This window comes from Pseudophryne corroboree, chromosome 5 (genome assembly GCF_028390025.1).
Source record: "Pseudophryne corroboree isolate aPseCor3 chromosome 5, aPseCor3.hap2, whole genome shotgun sequence".
Taxonomy (NCBI): domain Eukaryota; kingdom Metazoa; phylum Chordata; class Amphibia; order Anura; family Myobatrachidae; genus Pseudophryne; species Pseudophryne corroboree.
The window spans coordinates 649520804-649539535 of NC_086448.1; the positions used below are offsets into that span (position 1 = coordinate 649520804).

The 18732-nt window shown below is 45.7% G+C and overlaps 1 protein-coding gene across 4 annotated transcripts in view; it reads right to left on the bottom strand.

The window, feature by feature from the left end:
* GAREM1 (GRB2 associated regulator of MAPK1 subtype 1) overlaps positions 1-18732 on the bottom strand; it is a 269247-nt gene that overhangs the window by 8048 nt on the left and 242467 nt on the right. For 3 of the 4 annotated variants that reach the window (XM_063923662.1, XM_063923665.1, XM_063923664.1), the window contains one exon: positions 16447-17622. In XM_063923662.1, the coding sequence (XP_063779732.1) occupies positions 16447-17622 (1176 nt within the window). The remainder of the gene's footprint in view (positions 1-16446; positions 17623-18732) is intronic. The other variant, XM_063923663.1, reaches the window with a different exon arrangement.

Below are 18732 nucleotides of genomic sequence, written 5' to 3' on the forward strand. Positions count from 1 at the left end.
ACAATGTCTGAACTTCAGGGACTGAAGCTAGTTCTTTTTGGAAGAAAATTGACAGGGCCGAAATTTGAACCTTAATGGACCCCAATTTCAGGCCCATAGACACTCCTGTTTGCAGGAAATGTAGGAATCGACCCAGTTGAATTTCCTCCGTCGGGCCTTACTGGCCTCGCACCACGCAACATATTTTCGCCAATTGCGGTGATAATGTTTTTGCGGTTACATCCTTCCTGGCTTTGATCAGGATAGGGATGACTTCATCCGGAATGCCTTTTTTCCTTCAGGATCCGGCGTTCAACCGCCATGCCGTCAAACGCAGCCGCGGTAAGTCTTGGAACAGACAGGGTCCTTGCTGGAGCAGGTCCCTTCTTAGAGGTAGAGGCCACGGATCCTCCGTGAGCATCTCTTGAAGTTCCGGTTACCAAGTCCTTCTTGGCCAATCCGGAACCACGAATATAGTGCTTACTCCTCTCCATCTTATCAATCTCAGTACCTTGGGTATGAGAGGCAGAGGAGGGAACACATACCCTGACTGGTACACCCACGGTGTTACCAGAGCGTCTACAGCTTATTGCCTGAGAGTCCCTGGACCTGGCGCAATACCTGTCGAGTTTTTAATCATGTGGAAGACTTCTGGGTGAAGTCCCCACTCTCCCGGGTGGAGGTCGTGCTGAGGAAGTCTGCTTCCCAGTTGTCCACTCCCGGAATGAATACTGCTGACAGTGCTATCACATGATTTTCCGCCCAGCGAAGAATCCTTGCAGCTTCTGCCATTGCCCTCCTGCTTCTTGTGCCACCCTGTCTGTTTACGTGGGTGACTGCCGTGATGTTGTCCGACTGGATCAACACCGGCTGACCTTGAAGCCGAGGTCTTGCTAAGCTTAGAGCATTGTAAATGTCCCTTAGCTTCAGGATATTTATGTGAAGTGATGTCTCCAGGCTTGACCATAAGCCCTGGATATTCCTTCCCTGTGTGACTGCTCCCCAGCCTCGCAGGCTGGCATCAGTGGTCACCAGGACCCAGTCCTGAATGCCTAATCTGCGGCCCTCTAGAAGATGAGCACTCTGCAACCACCACAGGAGGGACACCCTTGTCCTTGGTGACAGGGTTATCCGCTGATGCATCTGAAGATGCGATCCGGACCATTTGTCCAGCAGGTCCCACTGGAAAGTTCTTGCGTGGAATCTGCCGAATGGGATTGCTTCGTAGGAAGCCACCATTTTACCCAGAACCCTTGTGCATTGATGCACTGAGACTTGGCTCGGTTTTAGGAGGTTCCTGACTAGCTCGGATAACTCCCTGGCTTTCTCCTCCGGGAGAAACACCTTTTTCTGGACTGTGTCCAGGATCATCCCTAGGAACAGAAGACACGTCGTCGGAACCAGGTGCGATTTTGGAATATTGAGAATCCAATCGTGCTGCCGCAACACTACCTGAGATAGTGCTACACCGACCTCCAACTGTTCCCTGGATCTTACCCTTATCAGGGAATTGTCCAAGGAAGGGATAACTAAAATTCACTTCCTTCGAAGGAATATCATCATTTCGGCCATTACCTTGGTAAAGACCCGGGGTGCCGTGTACCATCCATACGGCAGCGTCTGAACTGATAGTGACAGTTCTGTACCATAAACCTGAGGTACCCTTGGTGAGAAGGGTAAATTTTGACATGAAGGTAAGCATCCTTGATGTCCCGAGACATCATGTAGTCCCCTTCTTCCAGGTTCGCAATCACTGCTCTGAGTGACTCAATCTTGAATTTGAACCTCTGTACGTAAGTGTTCAAAGATTTTAGATTTAGAATCGGTCTCACCGAGCCGTCCGGCTTCGGTACCACAACAGTGTGGAATAATACCCCGTTCCCTGTTGCAGGAGGGGTATCTTGATTATCACCTGCTGGGAATACAGCTTGTGAATGGCTTCCAAAACTGTCTCCCTGTCAGAAGGAGACATCGGTAAAGCCGACTTTAGGAAACGGCGAGGGGGAGACGTCTCGAATTCTAATTTGTACCCCTGAGATATCACCTGAAGGATCCAGGGGTCTACTTGCGAGTGAGCCCACTGCGCGCTGAAATTCATTGAGACGGGCCCCCCACCGTGCCTGATTCTGCTTGTAAAGCCCCAGCGTATACTGAGGGCTTGGCAGAGGCGGGAGAGGGTTTCTGTTCCTGGGAACTGGCTGATTTCTGCAGCCTTTTTCCTCTCCCTCTGTCACGGGGCAGAAATGAGGAACCTTTTGCCCGCTTGTCCACGAAAAGACTGCGCCTGATAATACGGCGTCTTCTCATGTTGAGAGGCGACCTGGGGTACAAACGTGGAATTCCCAGCTGTTGCCGTGGCCACGAGGTCTGAAAGACCGACCCCAAATAACTCCTCCCTTAATAAAGCAATACTTCCAAATGCCGTTTGGAATACGCATCACCTGACCACTGACGTGTCCATAACCCTCTACTGGTAGAAATGGACAACGCGCTTAGACTTGATGCCAGTCGGCAAATATTCCGCTGTGCATCACGCATATATAAAAATGCATCTTTTAAATGCTCTATAGGCAAAAATATACTGTCCCTATCTAGGGTATCAATATTTTCAGTCAGGGAATCCGACCACGCCAACCCAGCACTGCACATCCAGGCTGAGGCGATTGCTGGTCGCAGTATAACACCAGTATGTGTGTAAATACCTTTTAGGATACCCTCCTGCTTTCTATCAGCAGGATCCTTAAGGGCGGCCATCTCAGGCGAAGGTAGAGCCCTTACAAGCGTGTGAGCGCTTTATCCACCCTAGGGGGTGTTTCCCAACGCACCCTAACCTCTGGCGGGAAAGGATATAATGCCAATAACATTTTAGAAATTATCCGTTGTTATCGGGGGAAACCCACGCATCATCACACACCTCATTTAATTTCTCAGATTCAGGAAAACTACAGGTAGTTTTTCCTCACCGAACATAATACCCCTTTTTTGGTGGTACTCGTATTATCAGAAATGTGTAAAACATTTTTCATTGCCTCAATCATGTAACGTGTGGCCCTACTGGAAGTCACATTCGTCTCTTCACCGTCGACACTGGAGTCAGTATCCGTGTCGGCGTCTATATCTGCCATCTGAGGTAACGGGCGCTTTAGAGCCCCTGACGGCCTATGAGACGTCTGGACAGGCACAAGCTGAGTAGCCGGCTGTCTCATGTCAACCACTGTCTTTTATACAGAGCTGACACTGTCACGTAATTACTTCCAACAGTTCATCCACTCAGGTGTCGACCCCCTAGGGGGTGACATCACTATTACAGGCAATCTGCTCCGTCTCCACATCATTTTTCTCCTCATACATGTCGACACAAAAGTACCGATATACAGCACACACACAGGGAATGCTCTGATAGAGGACAGGACCCCACTAGCCCTTTGGGGAGACAGAGGGAGAGTTTGCCAGCACACACCAGAGCGCTATATATATACAGGGATAACCTTATATAAGTGTTTTTCCCCTTATAGCTGCTGTATAGTTAATACTGCGCCTAATTAGTGCCCCCCTCTCTTTTTTTTAACCCTTTCTGTAGTGCAGGGGAGAGACAGGGAGCTTCCCTCCAACGGAGCTGTGAGGGAAAATGGCGCCAGTGTGCTGAGGAGATAGGCTCCGCCCCTTTTTCGCGGACTTTTCTCCTGCTTTTTTATGGATTCTGGCAGGGGTTAAATGCATCCATATAGCCCAGGAGCTATATGTGATGCATTTTTTTGCCATCCAAGGTGTTTTTATTGCGTCTCAGGGCGCCTCCCCCCCAGCGCCCTGCACCCTCAGTGACCGAAGTGTGAAGTGTGCTGAGAGCAATGGCGCACAGCTGCAGTGCTGTGCGCTACCTTGTTGAAGACAGGACGTCTTCTGCCGCCGATTTTCCGGACCTCTTCTGCCTTCTGGCTCTGTAAGGGGGCCGGCGGCGCGGCTCTGGGACCCATCCAAGCTGGGCCTGTGATCGTCCCTCTGGAGCTAATGTCCAGTAGCCTAAGAAGCCCAATCCACTCTGCACGCAGGTGAGTTTGCTTCTTCTCCCCTTAGTCCCTCGATGCAGTGAGCCTGTTGCCAGCAGGTCTCACTGAAAATAAAAAACCTAATCTAAAACTTTCACTAAGAAGCTCAGGAGAGCCCCTAGTGTGCACCCTTCTCGTTCGGGCACAGAGATCTAACTGGGGCTTGGAGGAGGGTCATAGGGGGAGGAGCCAGTGCACACCAGATAGTCCTAAAGCTTTCTTTAGATGTGCCCAGTCTTCTGCGGAGCCGCTATTCCCCATGGTCCTTACGGAGTCCCCAGCATCCACTTAGGACGTTAGAGAAAACACGGTGAGATGGGGTGTTGTGGCTGATACGGACTATATTGTGCCTGGAGGCATGTAGTCAGTATCGGCCCTGCCTGCACCCACTATATTGTCTTTCAATGCCGGCCCCACAGGGCTGTGCATCGGCATCGCAAGCTTATACACACGGTGCTATATGCACTATGTTTCCGTGTATTATGTATTATGTTTTAATACTGTAAAATGCTACAACAAAGTACTGTAACAACACACCTAAAAATATTAAAAAATTAAAGTTTAGAGTTTAATGCAGTGGTTTCCAAACTGTGTGCCTAGCAGGGACGTGCAGTCAGGGGAGGCAGTGCCTCCCCTGTCATTATGATTAAAATAATATAAAGAAAATACTTATGACACATATTCCGTGTCATAAGTAATTTCTTTATATTAACCTATCCATTTCCGTGATTAAAAGTAGTTTGGGAGGCACTGATAGTGCCTCCCGTTTATAATAGAGACAGGTTAAAGCGGGGGGGCGGGGCAAAGTGCTGGGCAGAAAAAGCCCATTGAAACCAGACGGAAAAGCGGCACTTCTGCAAGTGCCTCGTTGACAGGGGAAACCCGCCCCTGTCAGCGAGGCAGATGTAATTGGACAGCGGATCCAGTGCTGGATCCGCTAGTCCAATCACGCGGCGTGGTGAAGCGGAGGCGGCTCCCGGGACCAGCTACTGTAGAGCTGTCACTACAGCAGCGGCAGCCCCAGAGCCAGCGGGACCCGGCGGTTGGGTTGCTGCTACTTCACCAGGAGTGCATCCTCGCACAGGGGAGAGCTGGCGGCTGTGCGCGCTTCCCTCCCGTTCCTCGCTGAGTCGCTGTCCTGTACGGGGTGTGTTACGGCGGGAGAGCCATGCCTGCTCTCAGTGATGACATTCCTTTCACCTCAACTGGCCCGGGCCGGACTTCTTGCTGGTCAGTCATTCAATCTATATATTCTGTCTGCCGTTATGTGTAAAAAGTGGACGCTGTCTGCCGTTATGTGTAAAAAGTGCACGCTGTCTGCCGTTATGTGTAAAAAGGGCACGCTGTCTGCCGTTATGTGTAAAAAGGGCACGCTGTCTGCCGTTATGTGTAAAAAGGGGACGCTGTCTGCCGTTATGTGTAAAAAGGGGACGCTGTCTGCCGTTATGTGTAAAAAGGGGACGCTGTCTGCCGTTATGTGTAAAAAGGGGACGCTGTCTGCCGTTATGTGTAAAAAGGGGACGCTGTCTGCCGTTATGTGTAAAAAGGGCTCGCTGTCTGCCGTTATGTGTAAAAAGGGCTCGCTGTCTGCCGTTATGTGTAAAAAGGGGACGCTGTCTGCCGTTATGTGTAAAAAGGGGACGCTGTCTGCCGTAATGTGTAAAAAGGGCTCGCTGTCTGCCGTTATGTGTAAAAAGGGCTCGCTGTCTGCCGTTATGTGTAAAAAGGGGACGCTGTCTGCCGTTATGTGTAAAAAGGGGACGCTGTCTGCCGTAATGTGTAAAAAGGGGACGCTGTCTGCCGTAATGTGTAAAAAGGGGACGCTGTCTGCCGTAATGTGTAAAAAGGGGACGCTGTCTGCCGTAATGTGTAAAAAGGGGACGCTGTCTGCGTAATGTGTAAAAAGGGGACGCTGTCTGCCGTACTGTGTAAAAAGGGAACGCTGTCTGCCGTACTGTATAAAAAGGGGAATCTGTCCACCGTAAGGTTTAAAAGGGGCTCTACCTGGTGTAGTGGTGCTACTGTGCGGCGCAATTTGAATAATGGAGACTACTGTGCACCGTTATATGAATTGGTATTATTTTGTGGCCACACCCCTTCCCCACGAAGCCACGCCCCTATATTTTTTGCACGCGCCTGCGGCGTGCACTGCCCCTGTTTTACATGGAGGTGGGGGGGCTCCAATGCCGTTTCTTGCACACAGCGCTGAAATGTCTAGTTACGGCACTGTTGCTAGGTATCAATTTCTCTGGCCCTGAGCAGGTCCCCCTCACCAGATCCTTTCCAGGGGTGACATTTTGTCGCACCTGGGCCCACCGCTTGCTAGCTCCGCCACTGGCTGGCGTGATTATTTAGGTGTCAGTGATGCACCGGAGGTGCTGATGGGGTTACTATATATCTTACTGCCTCCCCAGCCAATTACCTCACCGCACGTCACTGGTGCCTAGGCAGCCTTGGGTGCTGCGAGGCTCTTTAAGGGGTGCCTCGGGTTGGTGGTTCAGGACCAAATCAAACAATTCATGGTAAAAGAGATTGGCAGTTACTAGCTCTGGTTTTGTGGACAATCAGAAGCACACTGCACACCACTGCATTCGGAACAGAAGGATGACAGGTAGGCACAATTTACTTAATTTTATATTTTTTTCCCAAATTTATCAATAAAAAAACTTTTATCCTAGGGGTGCCATGAAATAATGCTGATACTCTAGGGCGCCGTGATAAAAAAAAGTTTGGGAACCACTGGTTTAAGGTATTATCCCATCTTATTTCTAAAGCAGGGGTGGGGAACCTCCGGCCCGCGGGCCGTATAAGGCCCGCGAAGCCGTTTGGTCCGGCCCACCCGCTCCTCTCAGTGAGACACGCCGCCGCACAGTCCGGCGGCAGCGTGTCTCAGCTGTCACCACACGGAGGAGAGCGCGGCTATTGTCGGGCGGCGTCGGCGTGTAGGACTTGAAACCAGCCGCCGGTTCGTGAGCCAATCAGAGCTCGCGGACCGGCAGCCAATCAGGAGCCACGGCTGCCGGTCCGCGAGCTCTGATTGGCTCTCGAACCGGCGGCTGGTTTCAAGTCTTACACGCCGCCGCCCAACATAGCCGCACTCTCCTCCGTGTCCCCGCCGAAAGGAGCGGTAAGCGGAACGGGGGGGGGGGGGGGCATCTGTATACCTGGCACTGTGGGGGCATCTGTATACCTGGCACTGTGGGGGCTTCTGTATACCTGGCACTGTGGGGACATCTGTATACCTGGCACTGTGGGGACATCTGTATACCTGGCACTGTGAAGGGCATCTGTATACCTGGCACTGTGAAGGGCATCTGAATACCTGGCACTGTGAGGGGCATCTGTATACCTGGCACTGTGGGGGCATCTGTATACCTGGCACTGTGAGGAACATTTGTATACCTGGCACTGTGGGGGCATTTGTATACCTGGCACTGTGGGGGCATTTGTATACCTGGCACTGTGGGGGCATTTGTATACCTGGCACTGTGGGGGCATTTGTATACCTGGCACTGTGGGGGCATCTGTATACCTGGCACTGTGAGGGGCATCTGTATACCTGGCACTGTGAGGGGCATCTGTATACCTGGAACTGTGGGGGCATTTGTATACCTGGCACTGTGGGGGCATCTGTATGCCTGGCACTGTGAGGGGCATTTGTATACCTGGCACTGTGGGGGCATCTGTATACCTGGCACTGTGGGGGCATCTGTATACCTGGCACTGTGAGGGGCATTTGTATACCTGGCACTGTGAGGGGCAATTGTGGATCTGGCACTGCACTATTGGGGGCATATGTGTATCACGTCCCATTTTAACTGGCCACACCCATTTTTTTGGCGCGCGCGGGGGCAGACTTGTATGGCCCCCCGAAGGATTTTATAAATATCCAAATGGCCCTCGGTAGAAAAAAGGTTCCCCACCCCTGTTCTAAAGTAATGGTTTCTAGAGGCTTCATTTTAAGTGAACCTATCCTTTAATAGTACTAATCTGAGACTGGTGACGTCCTTTTTACAACTGGTCTTCTGGTGACTTCAATTTTAACTATATAACTGACATAAATGAATGAGAATATAAATTATTCAGACTGAAAATCCTACTACATACCTGTATGACTCGGTAATAAGACATAAATCCCATATTAAATCAATGCCTAATACTCTCAAGTTCTGTTCCATTAATGCTGGCCAGCAGAATGCATGACAATGCAGTTTATGTGCATTATGTAATGGGTGTGACTCCAAGTAGAGACTAGCCCACAGCAGGTCCCCTCACTAAGGCAGCAATTATACTCTTGAGAAATTCAATTCTTGGCACCATTTCAAAAAGTTCCTTATGTAGTAACTGTTGTTCAGACAGGTTTCTCTGCATTACAAATGAGCTTAATAATATACTTGGGAAATTACATTTGTTGTCTATATTTTATTCTCTTAAAACTCACGCAATAGGAGAATAACATATTCATTATCAACTGTACAATCAAACAACACATTTAATATAGCCAGTGTTGATAGCTAGGAATTAAATAGATTGTTTATACACATTTCTGGGCTTCAGTCACCAACCATTACATCTTCTAAGTGCTGCTGTATTATTTATGCAAATGATTATTTAAATATGTAAAATGAGACATTAGGAGGGTCACTCAGATCCTGCTGGTAACGCGGCTCACAACGCAGTTTGCAGATATCGGCATTGCAGCTGTGTGGCCCTGCACATTGCAGTCGCATCCCCGATGGATGCGACCACAATGTGACTGACAGCGGCGGGCGTTTCCAGGGCGACGGGGTCAACGGAGGTGGGCTGGGACCGTTTTCATGGCGGATGCGTATGCAGCCACATGCGTTCATCTCTGAATAAACCCATAAGGGGGGAATTCAATTGTTTTATGCGCCAGCACCTACTAGATGGCGCCTGATGGATCAATTCAATTGTTGCTCCATTCAGGCGTGAACAGCTGCCGGCATTTCAGCTCGTAGCCCACCGTACGAGATTAGTAAAACTATGTTCCACCTGCAACCTATCAGAAGCTCAGAATTGGCTTTCCAAGACTCTGAAGTAATGTAAGCACACTGGCAACTAGTCTATGTCATCACCTTGGCCACCACATAGCTCTTCTTCCAAATCTATCCTTCCAACATGAGCCTTTAAAACCAGTACAAAGTGTTCTGCTCCTGAACTATCCACTTATCTTTCCACTGCAGATGCCCAGGCTAAAGTAATTAAAATAATCAGGAAGGATCAGAGCATTTTGTACAGAATTGAAGGGGTCATGTTGGAGGATCTGTACCATGTGCACATCTCGTCCTTTCCCCTACATCCAAGACATACACTGCATATGCAGATGTGGGGGTGAGTGTTTTGATTATAGCTGCAACCAACTATTCCACTTGGATTCCTGACATCTGCGTGGGAGTCTGTTTGAGAACACATTATAAAGCTGTGCGTGCTACCTGTAATTTGTAGCTTATGTGTGTTGCATTTATAATTATCCAGATCACTGTACAACAACTCATCCATATTCACAAACACACCCAATAACACAGCTACCAAAATCCAATTCAGGCCACAACCCACCAGATTCTTTCCTATACAGAACATGCAAAGAGCTCTCACTATCGAACCTCTGTATATTGAACCTTAAAGTGAGTGCAATATAGAACATCTATAAAACATTTGGACACTCTAATACACTATACTGTTGTGTGATAAGGATGACCTACATTGTAAAGCACTGTTCTGCTATGTGATAAAAATGACCTATATACTGTAATGCATTGTCCTGTTATGTGATAAGGATGACCTATACGGTAATACACTGTTCTGCTATGTGATAATGATGACCTATACTGTAATGCACTGTACTGCTATGTGATAAAAATGACCTATATACTGTAATGCATTGTTCTGCTATGTGATAAGGATGACCTATACTGTAATGCACTGTTCTGCTATGTGATAAAAATGACCTATATACTGTAATGCATTGTTCTGTTATGTGATAAGGATGACCTATACGGTAATGCACTGTTCTGCTATGTGATAAGGATGACCTATACTGTAATCCACTGTTCTGATTTGTGATAAGGATGACCTACAGATGGAGCCTCGCTCATCTATGTTGTCTATGGCATTAGTACCGATCACGGAGTCGCATCGTGCTAGGGTTCAAGGCAGCTCACAGAGCTTATCATGGTATTTGGCATTACCGGTGAGTGTAATACCTGCGATCATCCACCAGATGTCGCTTTTTAAAATCAACATTGCGCATGCGTGTGGTCTCCATTGAAATACAGTACACTATAGCGTAAGAACTACTTTACTGTATACTGTATGGGCAATGCTGTACGAGCGTATCATTACGCTATTTACAATACACTGCGGCAAGGAGGTCCCGTAGACAAACCAATAAATAAAAATTAGTGTATATAGACACAAACGAACGTGTTAAAGCAATGGTCCATGGGCTTAAAGCTTAATATCTCCGGTACTTGGGGTCCAGTCGGCTCAGAATCATTGTTGGTATGGAAGGGGAGTATTTTCTATCTAGCCAGAAACCCCGCACCCTGTGCAAGCTGGGCAGACAATTGGAGGGGACCCGACACATTACTTGCCGTTTCCCTTTGCGGTGTCACAAAGTAGTGGCCAGTCTGTGCCCAAAGCCAAGAGTATCCTCTTTCGTATGATACCGGTTTCAAGTCTCTGGGACACCCAGAACCAAAAATATCAGGGCGCAAATCTGACCCATTTTCCCATAGACTCTAATGGGCCCGTTAATTCAGACCCACCATGGGTTCCGACACTTGCCGGGGGTCACAGAAACTTGGGATTGGTATCCCCTGGTAGCTAATAGTCTCCCCTTCCATACCAACACGCTTCTGAGCCTAGTGGACCCACAGAACAGAGATATTAAGCTTTAAGCCCATTTTATTTTAATAGCTCACATAAACCTAACGTCAAAGGACCATTGCTTTAACATGTTCGTTTGTATCTCAATATTATTTTTATTTATTGATTTATTTTTTTTATTTTTTTTGTGGTCCCGACAGAGAATGAATATTTGACATGGTCTCTGAAATTTGCTGGTTAATCCCCACCACCCCCTCCCCTGAGAGACTGATCTTTTCAGACAAAGAGGCCAGCTTACAGTCAATAAATTGCCAACACAGTATGTAACTGAGGGCTGATACTACAGTCGCTTTGGTTCAGGGAAAGGACTAGAGAGGGCCAGAGTGAATGTACATTAAACAGTACAGTACTGTGCTACGGATTTGCGTGTCAGACGCCCCGACAGTTAGTTATGGAAACAGGTCTTTTCCTGTGTGCATAATTCTATTCAATGTAAGGTTCTTAAATATATGAATGTTATTAAAAAATAATAATAATAATAGTGTCAAGAAGAAAACCTCCCAAAACAAAGGCATTCACACTTTGGAAATTGAACCCAGGACTCTGAGCATGGAGCGCGGGACACTTCACTGCGACGCCAGGTGATAGAGACACAAACTCATGTGTAAATGTAAGCAGTGATCCCTTCCCATGGGTTTTGTTGTATTGGCTACGAGACTTGGACACTCACACACAGTATGCCTGACATCAATGGACCATTGCTTTAACGCGTTCTTTTGCATCTGTATACACAATTTTATTTATTGATTAGTCTACGGGACTTGGACGCTCACATAACCCTAAAGTCAATGGACCATTGCTTTAACATGTTAGCTTGCATATGTATACACTAATTTTATTGATTGATTTAGTGGTTTCTTTTTTTTAAATTGACTCTCTGTATGACCATTGGTCTGTGTGTATACAGTAACATTAGTCGTTACTGACCATTTGCCAGAGCTTGTAGATCAATCCGCCGCTATTCGCTCTACAATACTGGATTAGTAGAGCATTAGCCACCCAGTGGTGAATAATGTGTATTGCACGCTGTGTATATCATCATGCCTCAACACGCCAGTCTGTGCAACAACTGAACAACCTGAGCTATCGATCAGGCGTGACTAATCCTCCGTTTCGGCACAGAAACAGTAACGATAAGGGGGGCTCCATCTGTATTCCGTAATGCACTGTGTGCGGTGCTATGTGATAAGGATGACCTACAGTATACTGTAATGCACTGTTCTGCTATGTGATAAAGATGACCTATACTGCAATATACCTCCTGGTTTATATCTCTGAATTTCAGCAATATTAGTAACTGAAAAGATGCAAATGTTGCAAAATACAGTACAAACAATGGGGCCAATTCAGATATGGTAAGAGTTGCTATCACTATCACTGCTGCTTCCTTGGAAGTGATAGCGCTGTATGGTAATGCAGTAGGAGGCATCTATCACAAGTAGACACCTCCTGCTGCAGTAGTGATCTGACCTGGCATCGTATCACACACTCACTGCTTGCAGCACCCCCCCCTGGGGACGCACAAGCCGCTCCTTGCAGAGGCCAAGAAATGTCCATGCAACCGTGGCGATCCCTGGCCTTTTCCCTTCCCCTAAACGGCAGTGACACACATCCGTTTTGGGAAGCGGAGACTGTCGCCGCTGCCTCCCTGCCTCCCAAATGGCAGCAGACTGTCAATCACTGAAGTCTTCTGACATCCTTCTTAAATTGCAGGAACTGTTCGCGCACGTGCAGAACGAGGTCCCGAGCATGCGCAAAGTACTGGTAACACTGGTCTACAACAATAAACTTTTTTCTATCACAAGAAGTAAATAAACTAAATTTAAATGTATTTTATGAGCTAAAAAGGAATATGTTCTCAGATTTGTTTTCCCCATCGGGCAGGTTTTTTTGTGACATGTATTTCAAGTTTTATAAAATTAGTACTTATATAAGTCTAAATGATAAATATAGACCTCGTTCTTCTGGCTGACCTAAAAAGTTGTAGATGATGATTTTCAGGCATATTTTGCAGTTGGGATGGCTCTATTCATGCTCCAGCAATAGTCAGCCAGCATACTGGAACTCCACAAAATCTGAACACCCTGGTACAGGAAACTCTGCACTATGTGAGACAGGTCTCATTGCAGATAGCAAGTCAGGATAGTTAACTGTATATTTTGTTTTACATGTAATTCCCCTAATGTTAGTTTAGCAGAAATAGCAATCAGTTGAAAGGTACTTCGGTTCCCTCCAAATCATAGGAATAGCAAATGGAATATTAGGTGAACATTTTTTCCAGCCAATGAGAAGCCTAACACATGAAACACAGTAAATATATATATATATATATATATATATATTCTCTGAGATTTGAAGGTTACTTCACTACACACCCAACAAAAATTGTCTGGATGATTTAAACACTTTCATGGCATTATTGAAAATATCCTAACAACTAATGTCATTGGCTTCCGCAGCTGCCCACTTTCACGGACGGTTGCGGAAGGCTGGGGGGGATAAGGACTGCTCCGGGCGACTTGCCTACCTCTCTCCAGGGGACCGGGAGCGCCACCCGATTTTTGGGATACTCCCGGTCAATCCAGGAGAGTAGGCAAGTATGGTATAACAGGCCATAAAGAACATTAAGATATGAAAACAGAAAAGTAGCTGTCACAAACACACTATGCCTGAAGGAAGCAGTCTAATCACATATTTGAATTCAGAATTTAAAACTGTACAAGAATCATTATTCAGTTTTCTTGTGAAAAAAAATCATGTTGACCAGCATAATTGGTACTGTGCAATTCACAAAGCAACTCCAACCACATCTGAATAACCCCAATAAACACAACTGCAACCGTGGGCTTTTCTGAGTGTAATAGGCGCTACACACTGGCCGATTTTCTGAAAGATATGAACGATCTCGTTCATAAATGAACGAGAACTCGTTCATATCTTTCAGTGTGGAGACTCCAGCGATGAGCGATGCGCGTCCCCGCGCTCGTTCATCGCTGGTCTCCCGTCGGCTGTGCATGCAGGCCAATATGGACGATCTCGTCCATATTTGCCTGCACTTCAATGCAGCCGCGTGACGGGGGGAGTGAAGAAACTTCACTCCCCCCGTCACTGCCCCCCCGCCGCCGGGTCGCTCGTCGGCCGTCGGGCACCTCGGCGGCGCATCGTCTAATGAGTAGGGCCCTTGAGTCATATCTCTAAACGTTATACTACAAATTATAGCTTGTATTCATACAAGCTTCAAGGAACATTAAGTGCAGGCTCAGACACAGATATCTCCCAACCACTGACATGAGAAATGGAGGCATGGATGTTCATTCACACACAATAACTAAATAACACAAATTCCAAGTGAAAGGTGCACTAGCATGTGCAAGTTATATATTACAAACCTCCTTCCAGCCCTAGCCAAAGCCATGCTCTATCAGCAATTGTTCACAGGCCTCCACTGGAAGTAAACTATGGATTCTGTATAACACTGTCCCAGCCAGTGGTGTCAGCAGTACCCAAAGTAGGACTGCAGCAAAGAAGGCAAATAAGATATTAGCATACATAAAATGGGGAATTGATGCAAGGGACGAGAGTATTATACTCCCATTATATAAATCACTAGTGAGGCCACATATTGAATACTGTGTGCAATTTTGGGCACCATATTACAAAAAGGATATCCTGGAGCTAGAAAAGGTTCAGAAGCGGGCGACCAAACTAATCAAGGGCATGGAGACGTTGGAATACGAGGAAAGGCTTGCAAGGCTAGGCATGTTTACATTGGAAAAGAGGAGACTAAGAGAGGACATGATCAACCTCTACAAATATATAAGAGGGGACACAGAGCTTGGGAGGAACCTGTTTTCTATAATATCAGCACAGAGGACACGTGGTCACTCGCTTAGGTTAGAAGAGAGGAGTTTCCGCACATTGAGGCGAAAAGGTTTTTTCCCATTAAGGACAATACGTGTTTGGAATTCCCTGCCTGAGAGAGTAGTAACAGCGGACTCAATCAACACCTTTAAGAATGGGTTAGATAAATTCCTATTGGATAAAGATATTCAGGGTTATGGTGCGTAGTCATGCATTATAGTTAATATAACTAGTCCTAATATAAAAATAACTATAATAAGTCCTATAATGGGACTGCATAGGAGACCACAAATAGGTTGAACTCCTTGGACAATTGTCTTTTTTCAACCTTAGTTACTATGTTAGGAGGCTAGAAACATGGAAAGTGTAGATAGGTGGTCTGCCCATGATGTAGGCTCAATACTAGATCACAACCCATGCAACCTAAGATGGGAATTATGTAAAATAAGAGAATGGGAAAGACACTCAAAGGTAAAATTAATAGTTAGAAGAGGGCAGAGGGAATATTAATGGTGTACTTCTTCAAGACCTTTCCAGGAGCAGATTTATTGGATTCCTATGGGAAACTGCTCAGTGGAAGAAGAAAACATATTTCCTATACTCTTTCGTATGCACAGAGGAACGGCTCTCAACCTGATGTCCATGGGAAAGTCAAGATCAAAACGGACGACCTCTCTAGGAGAAATAGCCCAGACACCTGAACGGAAAAAGTATATGCGGGAGAAGTACCACGCCAGATGCTTCCAACAAGGATAAATGAGAAAGGAAATCAACTACATTAAAGACATGCTATGGAAATTGTATATTTATCAAATTGAGGTGCTAGAAATTTGATCATTTTGGTACTTCCTCACCAACAATTTCAAATGACACTTTTATAATATCGTGCCAGCATGGAGTTCTTACAGGGCAACTCTCACAAAATATGGAACAGGGTACCCAATTGAGCACCGTCCCCTTAGAAACAAACAGACAGACATCTTGCATTAGTGGACTGGACATCTATATCACCTGGTAAGGACATCAAATGCCGTCTCGGGAACAGAGACGCTTGAGGAAATTGAATGGTTTGTAAGAATTGCTTAATGGACAATTTGAACAACTAGATAGCTCACTGCTCTACCATACAAAGATTACCAATACCAGCTCTCCACCGAGCTGATACTGAATTTGCCTTGTTCAAATTATGTCTTCCAGTAGCTAAAGAGACCAAAGTGGACAGAGTGACCTTCTCCATGAGCTTTGGAGAGTGTATAGATACCATTTGGTACTGCCCGCTGGAGGATCCTGAGAACATTAGTGTACCCATGGCTCAAGTGTGTTTGATAATGTTTTTAGGATGAAAAGATATGGATTTAATTTGCTAGCATATTGAGTTAAAAATATTTAAATTCTTACCATAGTTACTGTTGTACAGGACAGACCCAGGAAATTACCCTCAAGTTGTTTTGCTTTGTTTTCCTGAGTTTGAACATACCAGAAAACATCATGTAGATTTCTGCTTACATGCATAGAAGTTCCTAACACTTTACATTTAACACACAGAGATCAAGCAGAATGCTTTGTGTTAAATGCTGGGAAATTCCGCATTTGTATAATATATAGCGCATTCCGAAGTTTAATAAAAAGTTAAATTCTGACGACTACTCACTGCTTCTGATTTGGGAGGCACCGGAGGTGGAGGTAAGGATATATCTAAACAATTGCTTTTCAGGAGAGATCCAGGAGATGAGAGCGAGGATGCGCCACACTTGGAATGAATTGAACCTCGGAAAGGGTCACATTTGTTCTTTTCGCTTTGTGAACGGGTAAGGGGTTGTCCTACTCGCTTTGCAGTTCCCAGTTCTAACCATAGCTCCTCGTAAGGAAGCTCTGGATTAGCTGGTAGACTTACTGGTTCCTCGCCAGTTTCAGGGAATAAGTAGTCACTTCCGCTGTCACCAGAATCTTGGTACTGGGGAGAATCTTGTGGGAATACAGCCCAGTCCCCACAAAGATCCCGACAACCGTGCAGGTTCACTTCACTGTTTCCATGTAAGTTGTTTCCATAAACACAGACTGAAAGCCTATGGAAGGACTGGGTCAGCTCATCCCGGGCGTAGCTGAGGGAGTTTGGTATGTGGCTATGCCCAGAGCAGTAACTCTTTTTAGGACTTTTGCATTCTTCATTCCAGTCTGCTTTTACATCCCTCACTGCCCGGGAGTACTCCTCTATATCGAATTGTTCTTGGCATATGTTATACCAATGCTGTACTACAGGATCCTGCCACATTTCTCCTTTTGCTACGTTTTCAGGAAGGCTAAACTTAGGGACAGATAAATGTAAAGGAAAATGCATAGGAATGATTTTGCCGGCACGTAGAACATAACAAACAACAACAGTCTTGGTTTGTATGTTGACAAACTTATACCGGTGTCCCTCGCGTATAAAATGCAGATCATACTGGTTCCGGGGAGGTGGGCTAGGCACAGTCACATTTACAGGTAATCGTGTTTTCTCTACAATGTTACGGATAGTGTGCTCTCCGTCTTGCATCTGAATCTCTAGTGGACTGCGCGTGCTAAACCTCCCTTTACACTGAAAAGGAAGGCTGATACTTTCATTAGTTCTATGATTCATGCATATCAGGCAAGGCATTTTGCCTTTCCCTAGCTTGCTGATTGAGTTCAATTTTCCAATTTTCTTAAAAATGGTATTCAGACGTGACTTCTCCTTTGATGTTTTTGCATAAAGGATTTCAGCTTGGCCCATTAGCGTGAGTTCATCTCCAGTACACAGCGTGATGTTATAAACTTCTGTGTCTTCATTGCTCTCTCCCGAAGCAACCTGAAATTCACAACAAATTATATTTGAAGCATTACTATAAAAAGGGTATAATCATAGAAAACAAGCATAATATAAAATGTACATATCACAGAAAAATAAACATCTAGGATAAAATATGTAGATCTCTAAGGGCAATAAGAAGCTCCAAAAGGAACAAGAATCTCATGTACACAAATACTATATATATATATATATATATATATATATATATTTGGTCTATTGTATAGAAAATTATTATTTTTTATAACTTGATCTAATCCTGATCTACCTTATAAATAGGCTTGCTCAGCAGTGTTCACCAAGATAGGATTAATATTGACAAAGTTATCGTTAGTGTTACAGCTCTTTTCAAGGCATTAAAAAAAACATTACTCTTATACACTGAGCTCTATATCTTATATTTTAGGATACAATAAATTGCATTGTTTAATTGCAGTTTCTTGGGCCTCAATGCAAAATGTCTAATCACGCACCTCAGGTATAAATACAGCAGCAGCGTATGGTACCACTGTATGGTAGTACAGAACGTAGTGTAGCAGTGCAGATACTAATACAGAATACAGAGCAGCGCATGGTACCACTGTATGGTAGTACAGAACGTAGTGTAGCAGCGCAGATACTAATACAGAATACAGAGCAGCGCATGGTACCACTGTATGGTAGTACAGAACGTAGTGTAGCAGCGCAGATGCTAATACAGAATACAGAGCAGCGCATGGTACCACTGTATGGTAGTACAGAACGTAGTGTAGCAGTGCAGATACTAATACAGAATACAGAGCAGCGCATGGTACCACTGTATGGTAGTACAGAACGTAGTGTAGCAGCGCAGATACTAATACAGAAAACAGAGCAGCGCATGGTACCACTGTATGGTAGTACAGAACGTAGTGTAGCAGCGCAGATACTAATACAGAAAACAGAGCAGCGCATGGTACCACTGTATGATAGTACAGAATGTAGTGTAGCAGCGCAGATACTAATACAGAAAACAGAGCAGCGCATGGTACCACTGTATGGTAGTACAGAACGTAGTGTAGCAGTGCAGATGCTAATACAGAGCAGCGCATTGGTACCACTGTATGGTAGTACAGAACGTAGTGTAGCAGT